Source organism: Myotis yumanensis, unplaced genomic scaffold (assembly GCF_028538775.1).
Source record: "Myotis yumanensis isolate MYYU_CA2020_CCGP unplaced genomic scaffold, mMyoYum1.0.hap1 SCAF_8, whole genome shotgun sequence".
In the NCBI taxonomy this organism is placed as follows: Eukaryota; Metazoa; Chordata; class Mammalia; order Chiroptera; family Vespertilionidae; genus Myotis; species Myotis yumanensis.
The window spans coordinates 40,874,529-40,898,204 of NW_027223759.1; the positions used below are offsets into that span (position 1 = coordinate 40,874,529).

At 38.4% G+C, this 23,676-nt stretch overlaps 2 protein-coding genes across 3 annotated transcripts in view; one reads left to right on the forward strand and one right to left on the reverse strand.

The window, feature by feature from the left end:
* The first annotated feature begins 3,740 nt into the window (after window positions 1–3,740).
* LOC139015632 (intraflagellar transport protein 70B-like) lies at window positions 3,741–6,025 on the forward strand. The gene has a single exon (XM_070423407.1). The coding sequence runs from the start codon at window positions 3,898–3,900 to the stop codon at window positions 5,893–5,895; it is 1,998 nt and encodes a 665-aa protein (XP_070279508.1). The 5' UTR covers window positions 3,741–3,897; the 3' UTR covers window positions 5,896–6,025.
* Window positions 6,026–12,794: 6,769 nt separating this feature from the next.
* The window catches only part of AGPS (alkylglycerone phosphate synthase), a 129,407-nt gene continuing 118,525 nt past the window's right edge, over window positions 12,795–23,676 (reverse strand). For both annotated transcript variants that reach the window (XM_070422689.1, XM_070422690.1), the window contains one exon: window positions 12,795–18,643. In XM_070422689.1, coding sequence (XP_070278790.1) covers window positions 18,522–18,643 — 122 coding nt within the window. In that variant the 3' untranslated portion in view covers window positions 12,795–18,521. The remainder of the gene's footprint in view (window positions 18,644–23,676) is intronic.

Here is a 23,676-nt window from a genome sequence, read left to right on the forward strand (position 1 = left end):
CAGAAGGCATCAATGGCGGAAAAGGGGAACATACATAATACTTTCAACAATAAAGATTTTTTTTAAAAAAAGAAATATCATCTTCTGACCATGGACTTCAAGACCTTTCCCACCAATGTATTATTTTCATGGCTATATTACAGAAATGAAAACAAGCATAGACAGGATATATCTCACCATGAAAGATATCACTCTTGGCAAAAATAAGTGATACCATGAATCATTTCTTATCTCTCTGAAATAGGAGCAGTGAAAAATGCTCAAATTAAGTGATTTGGGTAACAGCCCCACCAGTGCATTTGATAACACACTCCAACTGCGGGGAATGAATTTTTCAATGGCCGTACCCACAACTGTGTCTTCCCTGATAATTCCTTCTTATAAACCATGTTATTGTATTCTGCCTAATAAATTAGTTTGGATAAATAGGAACTATTTGCTTAACCTGGCTCTGGCATTGGATAGTGCACTGGACTTCTAGAAAGAAACTATTTGATCAAAAGCAAAATATATCAAGAAGGACATATATTATACATAAAATATTAATAGAGCTGGAACTGCCAGAGAAAAATGACTAAGCTCTCAAGAGGTTAAATTTTTCAACAACTGAGCATAAATATTTCCAAATGTTGATTAAGCATATAGTCTTTTCCAAACGTCTTAAAAGATTACTCCTATCAGTGAACTACATTACAAATTTGGCACTAATTTATTCTTTTCTCCCGTTTATAGGATGGGGGTGGGGAGGAAGAGGCAAAAGGTAGTGGAAAGAGGGTCAGATAGGGACAAAAAAATCAATGCACACACACAGGGACTCCAGAGGAAGCAAGGATACTGAGCCTCTCAAGTGGGCCATCCTGTAGAAAATGGTCTGGAATGAACAAGAAACAGAAATAATAACTTAGAAAATGATGTTGTAGGTTTTCCTTTATCAAGGAAGATGTTTAACCATAGCTATGGTTGAAATACTCATAAGTAAACAATATTTACCAAAAAGAAGTAGTCATGTTACAAGAGAAATAAGAAACAACAATTTCCAATTAGTTTTAAAAGAGAATGCCAAGTAGAATGTACATGGGATTTGATCATCTCACATTTTAGGAGGCAGAAAGATAAGCATGTTAGGAACCAAACATCATGCTTTCAGCTCCTATACATTTGGCCTGAATGAAATTCTTCTATGTGGTAAGCATGCCTCCTCTTATGTAGCAAAATCCACCCTGAGGCCAACAGCATTTTCTCAAAACCTAGACCACCTCTCACTAATCACTTCTTAACATCTGCTCACAGCTGCAACTCAGGCCAGGAAGTTCAAATTCTACTGCTCAAACAAAGTTGGTTGTTGTTTTTTAAAGGGATAGTTCCTTACCAATATTCTTTTTTAAAATATATTTTTATTGATTTCAGAGAGGAAGGGAGAGGGAGTGAGAGGTAGAAACATCAATGATGAGAGAAAATAATTGATTGGTTGTCTCCTGAATGCCACCTACCTAGGATCAAGCCTGCAACCCCGGCATGTGCCCTGATGGGGAATTGAACAGTGACCTCCTGGTTCATAGGTTGATGCTCAACCACTGAACCACACTGGTCGGACGGTTGTTTTAATGGGAAAATAACAATCCAAAAAAGCAAGACTAGTATTCCTTCAAAACTGGATTCTGATGTAATACATCCATTCAATTAATTCATCAGTAACTATTTCCTAATGAATTTATATTTGTATATCATGAGTCAGCTGCTTTTTTCCCTCTGTCAATGCAGGATACGGGGAGATTATTAAAATTAGAGATAATATATATGAATAGTCTAATAGAGTGCTATGCAATATGGTTGATGGTGGCTCCAACACGTATATATAGAAAATATTTATTGGCAGCAATACTATGAAAGAGGCAGATAAGGGATTTGCCTTAAAGTCTTTAATTATATAGCAAAGACATGCTTTTACTTGGACTATATTCATTTGTGTGGTTGTTAGGCTAATGAAAATCATAGAAGAGTATGAAAGACAACCCCTTCACGCCAGGCCACCAACAGAGGGACTGCATGTGATAGATGTTCATAAATTATAGTTAATTTTATTATCATGAAAGCTGAACATTTACCAGTACCTCACTGGAATAAGCTAGTTCTGTCTTTTGTTATCTTCGTCTACTTTTCAAATGTTTGACTGAAAAAGTATATTCATCTCCCACAAATTCTAGAGTGTCCAGGTCAGCCTAAACTATGGGTATGTTTTTTTATTAGTCATCCAATATCATTTTATAAGATAATTAAGTCCCTAGTTTTTCACTGCCCCATGATAGGCACTATTAAAGTCAAAAGAATTTACATAAAAATAGCCCTGAGGTAGTAACATGGAATCCAGAGAATCTATTCTGAATACATGATGAAGGGAAGAAATAAAATCCAGAATGGTTTCTTGTACAGTCTAACAAATCTCCACAGAAATCTTCAAACTAAGAATCTGGGGGTGGGGGAGGAAGAGAGAATTAAAGTGTAGGCAATTTAAAAAGAAATTTAACTGAAAAAAAATCCAATTTTTTTCATCTCAGTGATATCCAAAAACATTATTAAAGCCTGACAAGTACAGGTTCTCTCTCTCTCTCTCTCTTTCTCTCTCTCTCTCTCTCTCTCTCTCACACACACACACCACACCACACACCACACACACCACAGACTGGCTAATTAGGTAGGGCAGATCTAGAGCAGTGGTTCTCAACCTTGGCTGCACATTAGAATCACCTGGGAATCTTTTTAAAATCCTGATTTCTGGGCCTCATCCTCCGAAAATTCTGTTTCTTTGTTATGGGGTGGGGCCACAAAATTAGTAACAAAGAAACAGAATTTCCGGAGGATGAGGCCCAGAAATCAGGATTTTAAAAAGATTCCCAGGTGATTCTAACGTGCAGCCAAGGTTGAGAACCACTGGTCTAGACTCCGAGTTAGAAGAGTAAGAGTTCATAGGAAACGGAACACTTTGTGGGTTTTTTGTTGTTATATTTTTCATTCTTGTAAAAAACGAGGTCACAATTTTTTTCCAATGTTTCTACTTCATTGTGACCTTTGGGAGGATCAAGGCAGGCTGTAGGACCAGGTTAAACTCTAATAAGTGCTCACTAATATCCATTGTTGCGGAAAACTCGGAGCGGGAGAAACTTGGAACTAAAGCCAATCAATCCTCTCCCAGTACCAGGTACCACCCAAAGCACTCTTTCTTGTTGTTTATCTTTGGAAACTTCAAAATAAGGACTCCTCGTCGCTGCACTATTCTGTTCTTAGAACCTGTGCCCTCAGGGCGGCCCGAAAACAGAACAGAACCGATTCTAATTCGGGGAGAAACAAAGTTGACATTCCGCCTTTTCCATTTCTATTCCTTTCACTAAGACGACGGGAAACCGCACCACACAACGACACCGCCTATAAGGCTCCAAAACCCAAGGGACTTCAGAACCTAAACCTCCCTGTTCCAAGCCTGAGACCCGAGCGGCGCACCAGGTAGGCGGCAACCCTCACCTGCAACAGGAGCACAGGTGAGCCAAGCCTTATCTCCCGGCCGCTCAGAGACTACGCCTCCCAGGATGCAGCGCGAGCACGTTCCCGCGAAGGCGCAATTGAACCAGTGCATGCCGGGAGGAGGAGTTTCGTCGCTGAATTACTTAGAGCCGATTTCTCTCCCCTCACAAACTAAAGATGCTCACATTCCTGGACTCATCCGGAGCGAGATCAGGTATGGACACCTCACATTAATGACTTCTTCCTAGTATGACCCTTCCGCTAAAAGTAACTTTGGGAACGTGCACAAAAACAAACAAAACAACCAAACTTCTTTGCGGTTTTCCGTTTCCGGTTGGCTTGTTGCCTTGGTAACTGGGACGCACAAACATCTTGGCGGTTATGGCGGGGCTGGGCAGTACGCGGATCCCCGACGGGGAGTTCACCGCGGCCGTGTACCGGCTCATCCGGGACTCCCGCTACGCCGAGGCGGTGCAGCTGCTGGGCAGGGAGCTGCAGCGGAGCCCGAGGAGCCGCGCCGGCCTGTCGCTGCTGGGCTACTGCTACTACCGCCTGCAGGAGTTCCCCATGGCGGCCGAGTGCTATGAGCAGCTGAGCCAGCTGCACCCGGAGCTGGAGCAGTACCGCCTGTACCAGGCCCAGGCGCTGTACAAGGCTTGCCTTTATCCCGAGGCCACCCGGGTCGCCTTCCTCCTGTTGGACAACCCCGCCTACCACAGCCGGGTCCTCCGTCTACAAGCTGCTATCAAGTACAGCGAGGGCGATCTCCCCGGGGCCAGGAGCCTGGTGGAGCAGCTGCTGAGTGGGGAAGGGGGTGAAGACAGTGGGGGTGAGAACGAGTCAGATAGCCAGGTCAACCTGGGTTGTTTGCTCTACAAGGAGGGACAGTATCAAGCTGCGTGTACCAAGTTCTTTACAGCCCTGCAGGCCTCGGGCTACCGGCCTGACCTTTCCTACAATCTGGCTTTGGCCTATTATAGCAGCCGACAATATGGCCCAGCACTGAAGCATATCGCTGACATTGTGGAGCGTGGCATCCGCCAGCACCCAGAGCTAGGTGTGGGCATGACCACCGAGGGCATTGATGTTCACAGTGTTGGCAACACTTTTGTTCTTCACCAGACTGCACTGGTGGAAGCCTTCAACCTTAAGGCAGCCATAGAATACCAACTGAAAAACTATGAGGTGGCCCAGGAAGCCCTCACTGACATGCCACCAAGGGCAGAGGAAGAGTTAGACCCTGTGACCCTGCACAACCAGGCGCTGATGAATATGGATGCCAGGCCTACAGAAGGGTTTGAAAAGCTACAGTTTTTGCTCCAACAGAACCCCTTTCCCCCAGAGACCTTTGGCAACCTGTTGCTGCTCTACTGCAAATATGAGTATTTTGACCTAGCAGCCGATGTCCTGGCAGAGAATGCCCACTTGACTTATAAGTTCCTCACACCTTATCTCTATGACTTCTTAGATGCCATGATTACTTGCCAGACAGCTCCTGAAGAGGCCTTCATTAAGCTGGATGGGCTAGCCGGGATGCTGACTGAGCAACTTCGGAAACTCACCGTGCAAGTGCAGGAAGGAAGACACATTAGAGATGATGAAGGGGTCAAAAAGGCAGTGAATGAGTATGATGACATCCTGGAGAAGTATATTCCCGTATTGATGGCCCAGGCAAAGATCTACTGGAACCTTGAAAATTATTCAATGGTAGAAAAGATCTTCCGCAAATCTGTGGAATTCTGCAATGACCATGATGTATGGAAGCTGAATGTGGCTCATGTTCTGTTCATGCAGGAAAACAAATACAAAGAAGCCATCGGTTTTTATGAGCCCATAGTCAAGAAGCACTATGACAACATCCTGAATGTGAGTGCTATTGTATTGGCTAACCTCTGTGTTGCATATATTATGACAAGTCAAAATGAAGAAGCTGAGGAGTTGATGAGGAAGATTGAAAAGGAGGAAGAGCAGCTCTCCTATGATGACCCAGATAAGAAAACCTACCATCTCTGCATTGTGAATTTGGTGATAGGGACACTTTACTGTGCCAAAGGAAACTATGACTTTGGGATTTCTCGAGTTATCAAAAGCTTGGAACCTTACAATAAAAAACTGGGAACTGATACCTGGTACTATGCCAAAAGATGCTTCTTGTCCTTATTAGAAAACATGTCAAAACACACTATCATGCTTCGTGACAATGTTATTCAAGAATGCGTCCAGTTTCTAGAACACTGTGAAGTTTATGGCAGGAACGTGCCTGCTGTTATTGAACAACCCCTGGAAGAAGAAAGAATGCATATTGGAAAGAATACGGTCACATATGAATCCAGACAATTAAAAGCTTTGATTTATGAGATTATAGGATGGAATATATAGTCATGTTTTATAATGGCTTATAGCATAATTGGTTTATATCTGTATTTTGTACTGTTTTATTTGTATTTAGCCATTGGTATCTTTACTTTATTACATGTTGAACTTTGTATAATTTACAGTCATAATAAAAATAATTTGATTAACATGTTTTTAAAATCTTCACTAAGTGAAATATAAGAATTTTGGACATGTATCTATGAAACATTCAAAACGGAATGGGGATAGTATGTATTAGAACTTGTAATGCCTGTTCCCTTTCCTTTGTTATCATGTGTGCTTTGTTGTATTTTGAGAGTCCCCTGCACAAGGATTACATTATCCAAGAACTTAGCACTGTCAAGCCTAGAATTCATTGCTTACTATATAGAATTTCTAGCTTTTTAATAATAACGTTAGGGCCTGGCCACTGTGGCTCAGTGGTTGAGCATTGACCCATGAACCAGGAGGTCAGGGTTCAATTCCTGGTCAGGGCACATGCTTGGGTTGCAGGCTCAATCCCCAGTAGGGGACATGCAGGATGCAGCCAGTGATTCTCTCTCATCATTGATGTTTCTATCTCCCTCTCCCTTCCTCTCTGAAATCAATTAAATGTATAAAACATTGGGGATTATGTCCTCTCACCTCACCATTAGCCCTCATAATTAATTTGTAATGCATACATTTACATAGACTTTAGGATGTTTTGCCAGGGTTTTTAAATATAGATGTAACATTCTATGTAACCAAAACTACTTAGGTTATGTTTCTTTTAAGTGTGCAAGACTCGGTGGGAAGTCAGGTGCTCTTAACAGCCTTATGATGCTATGTTGTAAAGAATGGTTTTCTTCCATTTGTTAATTTTAATATATGAACAAGATAGATATACTATTACTCTTTTTCCTAACTGCTCTCATTTATCCCTCACAGTGACTCATGGTAGAGGTACCCTAAAAACTCAGTTCTAATTACTACTTTTTTGTTTCCTGCTAAGGATATGTTAATGCTAGATTTGTTTGCATGTTGTATCCTCTTGGGTAAGCAAAAATCTACATTATTCCCATGACCTCATCAAACTTCTCTCCTACCTCTATCACAATGAAATGTCAATTCTGTAACATTATCTGACAGTTTCACAATGCTAGTTTCCCACCCAGAACCCTCCCAATAAGAACTCCACTAATTCCACTTAGTAATTTTCCCACCCCTTTTCTCTCCACTAATCAGTCAACACCAACATGACTTGGCTTAGGGAAAAAAAAAAAAAAAGTACTAGGTTGAATTATATGAAATTGCTGATTTTCAGTTTTTGACCTACTAGCAATTTCTTATGGTTCAACCTAATAGTTTTCTACTGAAAGTTAATGAACCCCCTGCCATAATGAGATGATTTTTTTCCTTCCAGGAGAAATCACTTAGCCACTTTGGTACTTAGAAGTATGCTCAGCATAAATCCTCTGTAACATGACCTCCGGGGTGTTCATATTCTGTTAGATCTATCAGAAATGTTGGCTTATTCTGAAGTACAGTGGTCTTGAATTCACAGCATTTTTAATGTTGATACCATTTACCATTTTTATGTTTCACTCCATATTTGGAGGACAGTGTTTAATGATCTCTTCAGTGCATTCCATTCCATAGGTATATATCTAGAAAATGTTCTTTAACAATATTTGTATTAAAAACGTTGCTTTTTTTGTGCAGTAGCTCTGTGCCTCAAGCTTCGTAGCCCCTTAAGATCTGGAAAGTAAATGAACTGAAATCTTATTTTCAACAGCCATGTTAAAATTCTGATTTTATTTTGCACATTTCCTCCAAACTACTTTTTTCTTAAGAAAAAAAAAAAAAGCATAAAGTGTAAGTAACACTAACCACTCAAAAGTAAATGTTTTCCAGATTCCCTTTTGCAAATAGCCAGGCCTTTATTCAGCCACACTTTATTTACCCAGGTGCTGTGTGTTTGTGGTTTGCATCTATGTGTAATTTAGCTTTTCAGAACATAAAAAGCTTTTGAGAACAGTTTTTAACCCTTTGCCGCTGGGCAGTTGGGATTTCCTGGTGAGTAATGCATCAGGAAATCCTGACTGCTCCTACCAATGAGTAAAGGAATAAAGGTCAATCATGGCATTTGTCCCCTTTCTTACTGTGGTTCTCCAGAGAGGCACCCACCGGGATTGATAGATGGCTACCTCGTGACAGCAAAGACTCATGAGCCACGCCTACTGGAGGAGACTGGGATTGTGAGGGTGTTCCTAAGTCCCCAGGCACTTATTTTCCTTTATTTTTAGGATATGCTTTTCTAAGCTCACCTTTAAAGTACTCAGCTCTGCTTATTGACACTAACAGGCTAATGACTTTACAATGACTCCATATTTTGCCATTTGAATGAAGGCTTTCATTCCTAAAACTCTGATGAAAAGCTTTGTTCTATGCTCCTAGGACATACGAACTTAGTGCACTGTTTCTCCACACACAAAAAAGATTTCCCTGTATTTCTAAAGCTTTAGTCCGTTAAGATTCCGTCAAAATATCTGCCTAGCATATTTTAAAGAGGTTAAATATTAAATGCAGTATTTTATAATATTAGCCAACCTCCCCATCTCCACATGTTCAGAATATAAGCATGTGTTTGTACACAAGTAGTTATTTTCATTTTCTCAGACATGAACAAGAACTTGATCTTTGTGTGCAGAGCAACCAAGCAGACTCCTTTGATCAGTAGCATGACATATTACTCATGACAGCCCCTCCTTGAATTTGGCCCCAGCTGTGGCATGAATGTTCATACTAATGCCATTTTTAAAGGTCAGGTGTATAGTGGCTAACCCTTACCCATTCATGGACAACCGGGAAATGGGAAAACTGTGTGAGATGGAGGTGGGTCATTGGGCAGATGACCTTTCCTCCCAGAGGGTGATATAGGAACATATAGGTATGGCCTCAAACCTCAGAAGGGTACCTCAGGTAGAATCCATATAGAATTGTCAGTGATAGGTTTGACCTGAGGTTAGAATAATTTGTTTCTAGATGTACAAATAAATAAGCCTACTAGGAAATGTGCGATAAGAAGGGTAAATGGCTTGGAGGGGAAGCTTTAGGGGAGTAACTTTCTGACCCCTCTTCCCTGTCTATAATCCTTGCTTGGGCTCATTTCCACACTGGAGCCTGAGGTGAGCAGTGCTGGAGGTCTGTCCAGGTAAGCAGAGTGTGGCTACCACCCAATTTTAAAAGGATAACATCACCAAAGAAAAGCTTTTTATTTCAGGTGAACCTCAGCATTTTCTAATACAATTTTCATCTTAGGTTCCTTTGTCTTTTTCTTAATAACTATGGGTGATATGGACATATATGGGAGGTTGTGCTGCCTTCCTGAAGTTATTTTCTGTCACACGAAGTAGCTTCCTAGCAATAGTGTGACTTTCAGCTCACTATCCACCATTTACTAACTGCCTTTTATCCCTTGTTGATCTTCCAGTGGGATCACCCTTAGTTTCAGTAACTCTGGGTTCTTGTTTGTCCAACCACATAATTACCATTACTGTAATCACCAGATTCTAAACTTATATTTCCATTTTAGCTATAAGATATACACAACTTTTTGAGTACCTTAATGTAGTCCAAATCCTTCAACAGCAACTTAATTAAGTTAGCAATCTTAAGGAACTGTGATTTTTTTTTAATATAGATCGGCTCTATGTTATAATAAAACATTTCTTTAGTCTTAAACAGTTCTTTCAATTTCAGTCTCTATAGGAAGATGTATAACTTATAGTAATAGGTTATTCTTACACTTTTAAGTGCAGCTCAAAGGAATATAATATTAAAATTATAAAAATGCAAAGTTATTAAGCCCATCAAATGCAGCACTTCCTTTTATGAGTTTCATAAAGGCATCAATGGATTAAACATTTCCAGAGAAAGACAGCATCAGACGCAAAAGGCTTCTGATATTTCTGAGGCTTCCACTCCATAGACAGGAGGAGACTGTTTTATTACTGGTGACTAATAGTCTACTTTAAAAAGCAGAAATTCTGGCCCTGGCTGGTGTGGCTCGGTTGGAGCCTTGTCCTGTACACCAAAAGGTCATGGGTCCAATCCCTGGTCAGGGTGCACAAGCAGCTGATCAATATTCTCTCTCTCTCTCTCTCCCTTCCCCTTTCTCTAAAAATCAATGAAAATGTCTTCAGGTGAGGTTTTTTTTTTACGCAGAAATTCTGTAGACTGACTACCCAGCACAGGCAGTGTAGAGCAGCGAAGCAAAGAGGCACTGGGTTCTGTCACACCTGGCTCCATATCTCAGCAATGCCATTACTCAGATACCTACAGTAGGTGTAACTCAACCTTGCTAAACCTGGTCTTTCAACAATAAAAAGGGGACGACACACTCACTAAACAAGGTTGTTGCAAAAATAGTCATTACCTCTTGTGTAGGGTTAAGTGCCTACACAATAGCTAATAAGGGGTAAATTAAAAAATAAATTATTAAAGCAATGATCAATTCTAGGGTAGTTTTCAGCAAAAATACGAAGACTCAGAATCACTGAGACTGAGAAGGGACCTCAGAGATGTTCATTTTACAAAAGAAGACATTAGGCCCCAATAGGGAAAGTGACTTGTAGTTGGTAGAGAAGAATAAGAGCATACACAAAATCTCCAGAATGGGGCTCTTCGTACTGTGTTCTTAGCCTTTAGAACTATACCTTCCCCTGAGTTACTTCACAGATTTACAGTGACAAGTTTCAGTCATTTTTAAAGAGTATCTTCTCAGTTCGGCACAATGAAATACAAAGTACAAAGGATATGACAGGCCCTAGCTGGTTTTGCTGAGTGGCCCATGGACTGAAGGATCCCTCCCTGGTTCGATTCCGGTCAAGGGCATATGCTCTGGTTTCAGGTTCGATCCCCAGTAAGGGGCATTCAGGAGGCAGCCGATCAATGATTCTCATCATTAATGTTTCTCTCTCACCCTCTCCCTTCCTCTCTGAAATCAATAAAAATATATTAAAAAACAAACAAAAACAAACAATATGACAGAACTATCTATACTAATAAAAGGGTAATATGCTAATTAGGGCAGACATCTTCCAGATGTCCATCGGGACAAAGCCACAGTGGCTGCGAGGCCCAGGGCTCACGGCAGCCGTGGGCTCATGGCAGCCATGGGCTCAGGCAGCTGCAAGGCCCGGGGCTCAGGCCTTGCAGCCACCGTGGCCAGCAGTGGCAGCAGCAGTGGGATGATGGGGGCGGCGCCTTCCCCTGATCAGCCCGGTCGCCTCATGCAGAGGGAGTCCAGACTGCGGCTTAGGCCCGCTCCCCCGGCTCAGTGGATAGAGTGTTGGCCTATGGACTGAAGGTTCCCAGGTTCAATTCCGGTCAAGGGCACATGCCCAGGTTGCAGGCTTGATCCTCAGTAGGGGGCGTGCAGGAGGCAGCCAATCAGTGATTCTCTCTCATCATTGATGTTTCTATGTCTCCCTCTCCCTCTCTGAAATAAAAATATATTTTTTAAAAATGCAGCAGAAAATGGGTTTATGAGTATATTGAAAGAGAAATGCCCCTGAGGGTAAACACCTGCAAAAGTAAATGTGATGGTAGTAAGACCTCATTTGTTTTTCTGATAGGGTAACACAGGAAATCAGAGCAGCAAGCTTTATTAAATGATTTCAGTCTGGCTGCTGACAATATTAAATTAAGTAAATGTAATTGCATGCTTAAAGTTTGTCTGGCATAAATGTTGATTCATTGGGAAAAAGCCTATCTGTGGACACAATGTAAAAACATGAGGTGACAATAGCATGTGAAGTGGAAATGTAGCTGCCTGAACCCTGAAGGCTCTTTCATGAATGTTATTGGGCAGGCCTTTGTGAATTCACTTAGATGATAATTCAGGCAGATAGTACATGTCTCAATTCTGATGACCCGAAGCTTGATGGGAGACAAAGTATTCTGGGTAAGAATCAAGATTCTTAAATCTAGAACTAAATCCAGTAAGATGCAAATTTTAGTGAGGCCTTTAAATATAAGTAATGAGGCTTTTAAAAAAATCAGCCTTCAAGGAGATGTGAATAAAATGGCACATGCAGAAAAGAAAGCCCTTGTTAAATTCAAATTCAGCGTGAGATGACAGTGCAGAATCCACCCAAAAGGCATTTTTTTAAGGCCTAGACACCACAGCTTTAAGACTATCAAATGGGCACATATAAAGAGAGATTCGGGTGGTGAAGGATCTAGAACTGACAGGAACAAGACTTGGCAGGGGACTGGGGGAACATGAGCTGTCTTTAAATACCTGAAGAGCTGCCCTTCAGTAGAGCAATTGGATAATTCTTTATGACAAAAGAAGACCTAACTCACACTAATGGATAAAAGGAGACAGATTGCAGTAAATTAAAACAAAACCTCTTAATACCTGAAGATTTCAGAAGTTGGAAAAGGCTTCCTGGAAAGGCAGTAAATTCCCATTTGGTCACAAATGTTCAGGAAGACTGGTTATTGTTTATGGCCTGGAGGATGGGGGAGGTTAGAAAATAATTTTTATGTTTTGGGGGGAAAAACGGGATGAGATGATTTTTAAGGTTCATTCAGTCTGAACTTACATAAGCTAGGTAGAAAATTGCTTTTTTTAACTAAATATTAAGAGCTAAAATCTTAGTGTGGCAAGTGATTATTGAAATTTGTCAACTAAAATGGATTCAATAGGTCTAATTCTCAGTCATTCCACAGCCTAGACAGCTACAACCTTCCCTCCAGTGTGGGAGCCATGGGCAGGGACAAAATCAGCATTGTGCACATGTGCTTCACTACTGGAGAGGCTACTCATGAGTACAGACTGTATCCTATTTATTCTCTGACTCAGCATGATGCTGTCAACAAAAGTTAAATGGAATCAACATGAAATAAGCAACAATTCCTGTAACAATGAGTGGTTTAGGTATTATTTTATTTTTTCCCAGCACATTTTAAAAATCACACATGGGCATTTGCTTATAGAACAGTACAGTCTAGGAAAAGCAATAAAAGGAGAATGCAAACATACACTGGAAGCACAGTAGATAGACTATGTGTGGAGCCCTTGTGGAAAACAGTATGGCTCAGTCTGAATTGACAAAGCTATGTTAGAATTTCTCTTCCCACTACATACCCACTTTTAGACTATAAACGTAAAGAGAAGAATTGTTAGTATGCATTAGTTACAGCAATATAATGGCTTACATACAAGTGTTTATCCACATGTAGTTCCAAAAATATTACTACAGTACTGGCAGTAGGAAGAATAGGTACTGCCTTGGAGGAAGACTCAGGATAAGATAATTATTCAAGTCAAGTTGCATCAGAGCCAAAGAATTTCATAGGCTTAGCAAAAAAAGGACAAAAAATAAGAAATATAATCTACACATATTTCTTGTAAGATTTATCATTGTCCAGGAACATAAATATTCATTATTCTGAAGGCACTATCACACAAAAAAAGGACTAACACAACATAAAAAATAGGACACACACCCCCTACACACACACACACACACACACACACACACACACACACACACGCTTGCTCCTCAGGGAGCTGTGTAAGCAAACATCAAAGAGCATGATGTGGGTCTCTCAGGAACTAAATATGTCACACTCACCAAGCCACATCTGAGGGCTACTAATTTGGAGCAGTAGAAATGAAAATATAAAACTGAAAATACATATAAACCCCATCAACTGAATAGATGTGGGAGTACAGATGCACCATACAATTAAATATGCTAGAATGGGTGATCCAAAGCACTGTGGAAAGAATTTTCAGTGTTTCTACATACCAGTACTTAATTCCTGACATGTTCTTAAAGAGGAAGAGCCCTGAACCGCTAAACAATATCTGTCTTTTAAAGACTCTCTCCCACTCATTTTAAATAATGGCTATTTCATGAAGAAAAAAAACAAAACCCAACAAGGCACTGTGATCTTTTGGGGATATTCTTTAAGTAGGTCAAAAGATAATTATTTATAGAAATTGTACACCAGTATAAGCATTTCATGTCCTTTGTGTATGTGAACAAGACTATTTGAAGGGTTAAACAAATGTTTCATAGGGAGCTGATGTTGAAAAACACTGCCAATATTAAGAAGCCTTAAACACAAGCATACATGACCCTGACCGGGTGGCTCAATTGGTTGGAGCATCATCCCATACACTGAAAGGTCACGGGTTCCATTCCTGGTATGGCACGTACCTCAGTTGTGGGTTTGATTCCCAGCTGAAGTATATACCTAGGTTGTGGGTTCAATTGCTGTGTCTCTCACATCCATGTTTCTCCCTCCACCCTCCTCTCTAAAATCAGTAAACATATCCTTAGGTGAGGATTTTTTTAAAAAAGCATTATGTACTACTTAGAAATCCACACTAAAACTTTTTTTTCCCTTTTCTCTCTTAACTTTGGAAGTTCAGTCTCTGAAAAATATTCCTAATGATAATGTTTTTATTTTTTCTTTGTGGAAAAAAAATAATAATCTCCTTTGAGAACCAAAAAAGAAATCTTTTCATGTTCACAGAGCTAACATACTTAATTCTGTGATGGTTCTTTGGCGTGAGTGTCCTATATATCTGTGGTCCTTACTCACGTGTGTTAAGAAATTGTAGTTAGAAGAGCACTAGAGTGCTCATTCTTTGTGGATCTTCCAAGATTCAAATGGGGAATGCTTCAGATTCACTGGAGACTAACCTCCTAGGAATATAACACTGATCTAAAAAAGAATTAGAGCGATAAAACCTACCTAACAATATACTCAGCCATAAATAGAAAGGGATTTAGTTATATTTAGGTTGCACTTGATTATGCTTCATTAATAAAATGATAAAAAATGATTTTGTTTTCAAAATTAGTGAAATCAGTGAAAATATGAAGATGAAAAAGTAAACCTAGAAGGAAAACCCATATGCATACAGAACAACAAACAGCTTTGCACTCCCTTTGAAGAAAGAAAACTCTCAGACCCAGGTCCATTTTATTAATAATATAAGTTTCTACAATCTGTTGACATTACAAGTCGTTTTTACAGTTACATTTCATACTAAAGACAAACACTGTTTGGCTTAAGAAGCAAAAGCTGAGTAATTCACATCCTCCATGTCAGACACTGCATTTCAATAAAAAATCTTTTATGCTTTCTGAATTTTAGCATCAAAGTATGTGTTGTTTCTCTTTTAGGAAATTGAAATTTATAAATAAAAATTTAATGAATATACTGTCACATGGCTCATTTGGGAACAGGAAGCCTTGGGCAAAGCGAAGCTTCTATAACTTATAAAGCCAAAGGCGATTCTGGATTCTCAATCCTCACTGGCACTTGCTACTTTTGGCTTTTATCCCCACCATGAGCTACGGCCTAATTAAAATCAAAGTTGCCAAATATTCAGTGGTAAACAAAAAACTGTGAAAGCTGTCTTTAGTTCCTGTCTCAGTGTTTCTTAAAATGTACATACGTTTTCCACAGTCTTCCATTTTGGCTGCCGTAAGCACCAGCACATGCGGTTTGTGAATCAATTCCTAATACATAACCATTTGTGTTCCACATTTATGTAGAATAGATGCTCGGCAAACCCAGCCCCATTTGAACAGCCAAGATTACACGCTTCAGCTTGGGACTACAAAGCTTCCCTGCTCAGCAATGGGTAAGAAGTTGTAGTTACAAAAGAATAAAACAAAGGAAAATCTCTGGAGCCAACATGCACAAAGGCATTTTAAAAAACGCAAGCTAGGACTTCGCAGTTACTGGGAATAATCTGCAAAAGAGGTTTCCTCGGAGCCATCTGTATCTGGCATAGGGTACACACTGATGGACACTCACCCGTTACATTTGTTTTCCAAAATACAGAAGGCTTCCAGCTTCATAAATAACTTTTAAGTAACTGTACTATACATAATAATGTAAGCATTTAGGAAGAAAACTCAATTCCTCAGAAGAGGAAAGAATTTAATCCTCCTTCTTTGTAGTAATATGCTGGGTACAATAAACTTGTGCCTTTTACAATTCTTACTAAACTAAAAAAGTTCAAGTTACTCCACACAGGACTATATTCACTTATGTATTGTCAATTGCACCAAACATTAAGGCAAGTTACTCTAAGGGTCAATAAAGCCTGTTCATATTGAGTCTTTAGTATTCAATGTCATTTCTCACTAGCAGCAAGTACCCATTCCCACTAAAACCCCAATCCAAATGTGTTATCAATCAAATAAAATGTTAGAAATATGACTAAGACAAGCCAGTGTTATGTGGTACTGAAAACCAAATACCGAATTTAAAATTTTAAATAAACTCATTCAAAATGAGTTAGGAAGCCTCACAATGTTCTCCAGGCTTTAACTTTTATGAGGCCATTTTCAGATATTTCAGAAATACAAGGCAAGGTTTAAGTGCTTCTTGAAGTCAAGAACTTAGCTCTCCACACACGTAAGTATATGCAGCGGCACCTCTCAGAGCTGGGTATGAAAGTGGGAGGTTTTCTGATTTACTAAATCAGAGTGAAACTGCACTGATGAGTGCTCCTGTGTTTCAAAATGATCCCAACTACAAAACGTGGTCATCACTATAAAATCGACTGGGGCGTTCTGCAAACATGGGAGAAGGAAAACAAAAGACATCAATCACTGATTTCCACAGGGTTCATGTAGAATAGTGAACACAACAATTCCAGGTGTTGCATTTATAGTTTCCTAATATCAAATACAGAATTTCTGAGGTTGTTGAAATCTGAACTCCCTGGGAAAGAATGCTATAACAATCACATGCAAAAAAAAAATTGATCTGCTTATGAATCTGTAAGTTTTATTTTAAAAAAATCACTCAGAAACATGTATACACTCCAGTGAGATATTAGTACCATATTAAATTTTACATTTTGATTACCAATTAGAGAAATCATCTTCATGAATAGATGCATTTTATAAAGCTGATGTTTCATTATAATTCTAGAGGCAAATAAAATGTAATCTCCTCATCAAGTATCCAACTATTTCAAACATTAAGGGCTTTAAGCACAGATCTGCTGGAAATTTTATACTTAAAAATAAATCACCAATGTAGAGAGGCAGCTTCAAATATACCAATATTTTGTTTTTGTTGTTAAAGTAATATTTAATTTTTATTTGCTTACAGATTTATTAGTTTGAGGCCAATTTTATTAATTAAAAATTATTTATCATCTTGAAGTCTTAAAAATACCATTTTGTCAATTTTTACTTTTCTGGTTAAGGCTACTTCAGATATAAAATGTATCAAACTGCCCAAAAATACTCTGGAGCTGTTGCTACATAGACAGACAGTGTGTCCTTTTACAGGCTCATCTGCATTTTGACCTACATTATCTGACCAAATATTAATTTTAAAAAATTATCAAAAGTTAGGTATTGCATTAAGAAAAGAATCCATCTCAAAATGTGAATCATGAACTTTGACAGTGATTCAAAGTAATCATTTCATGTATTTTAATATCCAGATTTGAATGTAAAAATGTTTGCTAAATGCGATTAATGTCCTATTATTTAAGAAATATGATATTTCAAATTTTTGATTATGCTATGTGTATTAAAACATTAGCTTTTTAAAATTTAGGTTAAACCAGTAATTCAAAAAAGGCAAACCATTATTAAAAATTAAACTGAAACTTTACTTTTACATGAAAATGTATCATGTTGTTTGGGTTAATTGGGGAAAAAAACAGATTTATCATTGAAACTGTTGAGGCTTTCACATTCAATAGCTAAATGATAACTGTGTTTCTTTAGCCAAACAATTCCTCGAACTGGAGATGTTAAATGCAAGGAGTCTTCCTTCTTTCCTGTTGCAGCTTCTGCATCTCAGCAACAGGAATGTGAAATTACAAACATTAGGATTCTAAGTTGATTAGAGGCATTCATTTCATGGTAAACCTATTCTTCACATACAATGAGCAATAAGTCAGCTTTTCTTATAAAACATATTATGAATGAAATAAGATATAACACTAGGTTATCTCAGTGATACAAATACAACTCATACTTCAGTAGAAACAGAAATATGGAGAACAAAAACACGTCCCCAAACAGAATAATTTGTATATTGATGATTTAAAGTTTTATAATTGTATACTAATTAAAAAGAAAGGGTAGACCAAGCACCTTACAGAACTGAAAGCATCCCAAGTAACAGACTGCCAAATTTGTTTCACGAGTATCCTCCCCTAATGGCCTAGTCACACTAGAATGCACTCAACCATACATGTGCATCACTCCTCAGTGGAATTCTTCCTAAGATATCTGCTTCCCAGATATGTTGTTTTTAAAAAGCTAGGTAAGCAATAGATAACACTAAAATCTGCCTTTGTTAAGAAGAAACATCAATACAAAACAGCTGGCAGCATCTTCCTCTGACATAACAACTGGCAGACTTGTGCTGCCTTACTAAAATCTGAAATGATAACCAAATGAGAGAGACTTAGGAATACCATCTGTCAATCCACAAATGCAGAAACAAAACAAATTACAGAATGAAACAAACTTATGTTAAACCAACAAACAAATGTAGCCAAAATATAGTCCATGATATATATGATTACTGGCATAACCATAGTTGAAGACTTTAAAAAAAAGTGACATTTTTTCATAACAATAGTAATGGATTTATAAAAGGTTTCTGTTTCCAAAGATGTTATTGGGGTCCACATATTCCTTGACAGACTTCAGCATCCCAAAGCCGACATCAGAGATACTTTCTTTTAGCCATTGCTTCCGTAACTTGCCCACTGAAAAAAACATAATAAAAAATGCTTCAATATACACGGTGATGCTGGGAACCGATCAATCTTGTGACCACGAATGAACAAACACTGTGTGATAAATGCTTTTATTCAAAAATGAGAAATGTTTTGCTTTATTTGATTTATTGAGCCCACCAGACTATCAAGCTCATTAAGCCCAATGTATTCCCAGGGGAGGCCTGTGCTCCACAGTGTCTCCTTTTTCTGTAAACTATGAAATGAAGATGAAGAAAGCTTGGACTGAAATTATGGCCCATTTTACAAATAACAAAATGAGAAAAACATGCATTTCAAAAGAACCAACCTCCTGTCTTAAAAACCAAAACAGCCAAAGTTTCAGAGAAAATGAAGTTAACTCAAGAAAAACATCACATTCAGATGAATCTGTTGGGTATAATATAGCAAAAATGACAGGCTACCTATTTGTAATATTTCAAGGAGAACAAAAGCTTTAAAATTTTTAAGAAAATTTGAACCCTGGGTTTTAAGGAAAAACAGTCTGGTTATGAAGCTTTTCCATTTGCATTTTATTTTCATATTTTTAAATAAATATGCATGTTTACTTTTTCCTATTTTTTCCCCCAAATTAGAGATTTCTTTAGGCACTAAATAAATCAAACACCTAACCCATTTTAAATTTAGTCTTTTGCTTTTACCTACTGGATAATGCTCCCCTTCTTTGTTCTTGGTCTAATTTTTTTCTGAGAATAATGAAATAATATAATGGCTAGCAGCATAAATCATCTTTTAAAAGGTACTCCATAAAAAACATAACCTTTCTAAGTACAACTTTTATAAGAAAGGATTTGTACTAAATCTGTAAAATCTGAAATGTCAATTTGCTTTAAAAAGCAAAGCAATCTGCTGACTTATCTATGGTGAAATGAATAAATCTTTTAATTTACGGATAGGACTATTTGTGGCTAGCACTTTTCAAATATATTATTATAATAACTGAATTCAAATGGTCATTTTCCAAAAATGTTCATTACTGATCCAAAGTCATTAACAGTGATTTAACTGGCCAACAGAAACGGGAAACCTTTCTTCATTAAAGTATTCAGCCTGTCATTCTAAAATGCACTCCCATTTATCAGGCTACAGTGACACACCATAGCATCTGCCTTTTGGAAACCTTAATGCCATTTCAAGCTCAATTCAAAGCATCTTTTGTACCCAGTTCTCCAGGAAACCATCAAATTGTCATTAAAACAACAAATAACTTGATATCCTCAGAAAGCAAAATATTTCTACTTTGCTTCTAGAAATAAAAAAGCATTGCTGGTGTTAAGATGGAATAAAAGGAGGTACAGAAGGAAAAAAATCTCAAATTCAAAAAAGAAAATTTTTGTTTAAAAGAGCTTTAACATTAGAAACCAAACAGTACAAATTCCTATTCATGTAATCTCTACTACCTAAAAGATGTTCTATTGGGTCCTCCTACTATCTCCCAAAGGGACTTTAGCCTCAGTTTTCTTATCTGCAAAGGGATTAAAATCTATAGTCTTTTTCACCTCAAATACCCTCTGATTTTAAGAACTTAAAAAAAGTTACAAATCAGTTATTTCCAGATTTGCTCTAAGGGATTAAAAAAAAAAAGCAACTACTCTGTGAGTGGCAGAAGTAGCATTATTATAAGCTCCCCACACTGAGGCAGCTCAGCAGAGAGGGGTGAAAGCAGTCACTGCCAGTCTCCACTGTTATCTGTAATATAGTTTCACTGAATGTGTCCTGTGGTTATGGATCTAATTGTCCTGAAAAGACTGCAAACAACTGCTCCAACAAGATGGAGCACATTAGAACCTCAGCAGGATGCCCAACAGCTAGCTTGTCTGCCTGGTTTTACACCTCTAGTAATAATGCAATTCCACAAGGAACTGAACCATCATTTGAGAAGCCACCCAACAGCCATTGCATATTTAATGAAGTCGCTCACCAAGCGCTGGAAAACAGAAGGTGCTTGGAGTGCATCATTAGTTCTGTCAGAAGGATAATTTACACATCTATCTTGTCAAATTTTCTATGGTTTATACTTTTACAATAATCAATCTAACATACATTTGATTAGTGGACTAGAAAGTTTATAAAAAGGCAGTACAGTCAGCATAGCTGTAGCCCCTCATAAACATATTTAATAAAAGAATTTAACCCCTTCATGGCAGAGGTCTGTGAGCGTCTTCTGTCAATGATAATAGAATTTGAACTGAGATCAGAAACCATGGCTTATGCAATTAAAGGGACTAGGAATCTTTTTAGTTTTGCTTAACAATTAAGTCTACTACAATGTAGGATTAAGTGTCCTAAAAATACAATTTAAGTAAAAATGTTCAATGATTCTTTGTAGTAAGACAATTACTGGAAATAGTCTTTATAAAATTCAAGAGAACCTTCTCTGGCTCAAATGAGTTAATAAATTAAAACAACAACAACAAAACAGCAAAGGCTCTAATCCAAAAGAGGGATCATGCTTCAAAGTAGAGGATTTTTATTCTAGAGCTAACCAACAATAATAATTATGCCATTTGTACAATCTTTATTTGTACTGCAAGGCATTTAGAAATTAGCTGACTATACTGATCTGGACACATGAACACACTTGTGCACAACTCTATAGTAGCTTCTTAAACATTTGTAGAGCTCATTTTCAGACATAGAAATGATACTCTGTCCTTCATGTAGCATGTCATATTGGAAGAAGGGATAATCTCTATATATAAAAGCCTAAGCGACTGGCTGACAGGCCGGTAGCTATGATGTGCACTGACCATCAGGGGCAGATGCTCAATGCAGGAGCGGAAGCCACAGGCATGGAAACATAGACCAGACTGATGAATCTCCGAGGGAAGGGGTTAGGTGGAAGGGCGGGAAGAGATTAACCAAAGATCATACTAGAGGCCCGGTACACAGATTCATGCACCAGTGGGGTCCCTCGGCCTGGCCTACAGAGATTGGGCCGAAACTGGCAGTCCAGCATCCACCGAGGGGCCCCGGATTGCGAGAGGGTGCAGGCCAGGCTGAGGGACCCCACCGGTGCACAAATCTGTGCACCAGGCCTCTAGTAGATTAATAAAAATAGCAAAAATAGGTCCCTCAGGACTGAAACATTCCTTGCATGTATAGTTACCCATGAAAAGGCATGTGTACATTCAGATCACATGAAACTTAATGCTCTTTGCAGACTGGTATTATCTGATGTAGGATATTCACAACACTGACTCAATTATATTCCTTTAACTTCTGATTTTCTAGAAGTATAAACCTAGCCTGAGAGTCAACACTGGAGCTACAGAAAGCCAATTCCACCACCTCTGCAAACAAGATAGGGATCCTGTATTCCACAGCTCATAATTATTTTAAATATATAATTCCCAAAGTACTTAAATCAGGCACTTAAGAGTCATACAAGCATTTTAAAGATACAAAAAACATAGGCCAGCCCAATACTAAACAAAATAGAAAATAAATGGGGGAAATTCTTTATCTCCTTAAATTAAAAGTGGAGTTCACTTTTTTATCATTTAATTTCTGATAATGTACAGACTGTATAAAACAAGCATTTTGTGTTCTTCCACAATATACAGTACATTTTTAAGTACTTATTTTTGGAACAGAAAAGACGAAGTTTTTGGGGATACTAAAATCAGAGGCTCAACAATCCTTTTTGGATGCTAACATCTCCAAGAAAGAATGCATTTTGTGGTATGATTAACAGCATAAAAGAAGGAACAAATATGTGTATGTAAGGTGGGAGTGGAGTGGGTAGGGAAGGTGTTATGTGTAGCCAAGCCATCAAAAATTATCTAGAACTACTCTTTGTGTTCTAAGGGCCTGAAGACTTAGCAGGAACTACGCTACAGTCCTATTTTAAAAGTGATCATGTTTCTTCAGAGGGGTCACAGGTCTCAACCTGAAAAGAGGACTTAGTTGTCCATTTGTTTGTGCAAAGCACATTTTGTGCGTTTGATTTTGGTGGAGGTACATGCTAAATGTTAGCCAAATGAAGAGATGCTAACACCCAGCCTTTAAAGGCCTATGAAATGGGATTATGACTATTCATGAATCTAATGCTTAAGGATACTTAAAAGTCATGTTTGACAAGATGACAAATTCATGAATACTATGTTAACAAAGCAATTAATATCTGATCATATTTTTCTCTTATTAAATATTTAAAATGTCAGCTCTGGTTGATTGGAGCATTGTCCCGATGCACCACAGTTATCTACAGCATGTTTCTTCTTATTGCTGAGTAGTATTCCATGGTACGGACATACCACTGTTTAGCCATTTACAGTAGTCTTCCCTTACCCTTGATACAAGACCCTCAATGGAAACCTGAAACCATGGGTAGTATCAAAGGCTATGTATACTATGTTTTTCTCTATACCTACATACTGTTTCATTTAAAGGAAACACTTTATGGCTTCTCTTTGGCATATCTGGGTTGCCAGCATCACTACTCTTGCACTTTAGGGTCATTTTTAAGTAAAATAAAGGTTACTTGAACACAAGCATTGTGATACCATCACAGTCTATCTGATAACTAAGATGGGTAAGTGCCTAATGGGCAGGTAGTATATATAGTGTGGATTCACATCCTGGCCAGGATGGAGCATCATGCTACACAGAAGAGCCTACCATTTAGAACTTATAAGTTGTTTATTTCTGGAATTTTCCATCTAATATTTTCAGACCATCAATGACCTTAGGTAACTGAAACTGTGGAAAGTGAAGCTGTGGAAAAGGGGGACTATTGTACTAGATGAAGGCATCTGGGCTGTTTGGGGCTATTATTAGTAAAGCTGCTCTGAATATTCATGTACAGGTTTTTGTTGTGGACATAAGTTTTCACTTCTCTGATATAAATTCCCAAGAGTGAAACTGTTGGGTAGAATGGTAGTTTCATGTTTGATTTTATAAGAAACTGCCAAACTGTTTACAGAATGGTTGTGCCACTTTACATTACTATCAGCAATGCATGATTGATCTAGTTTCTCCACATCTTCCCAGCATTTGAT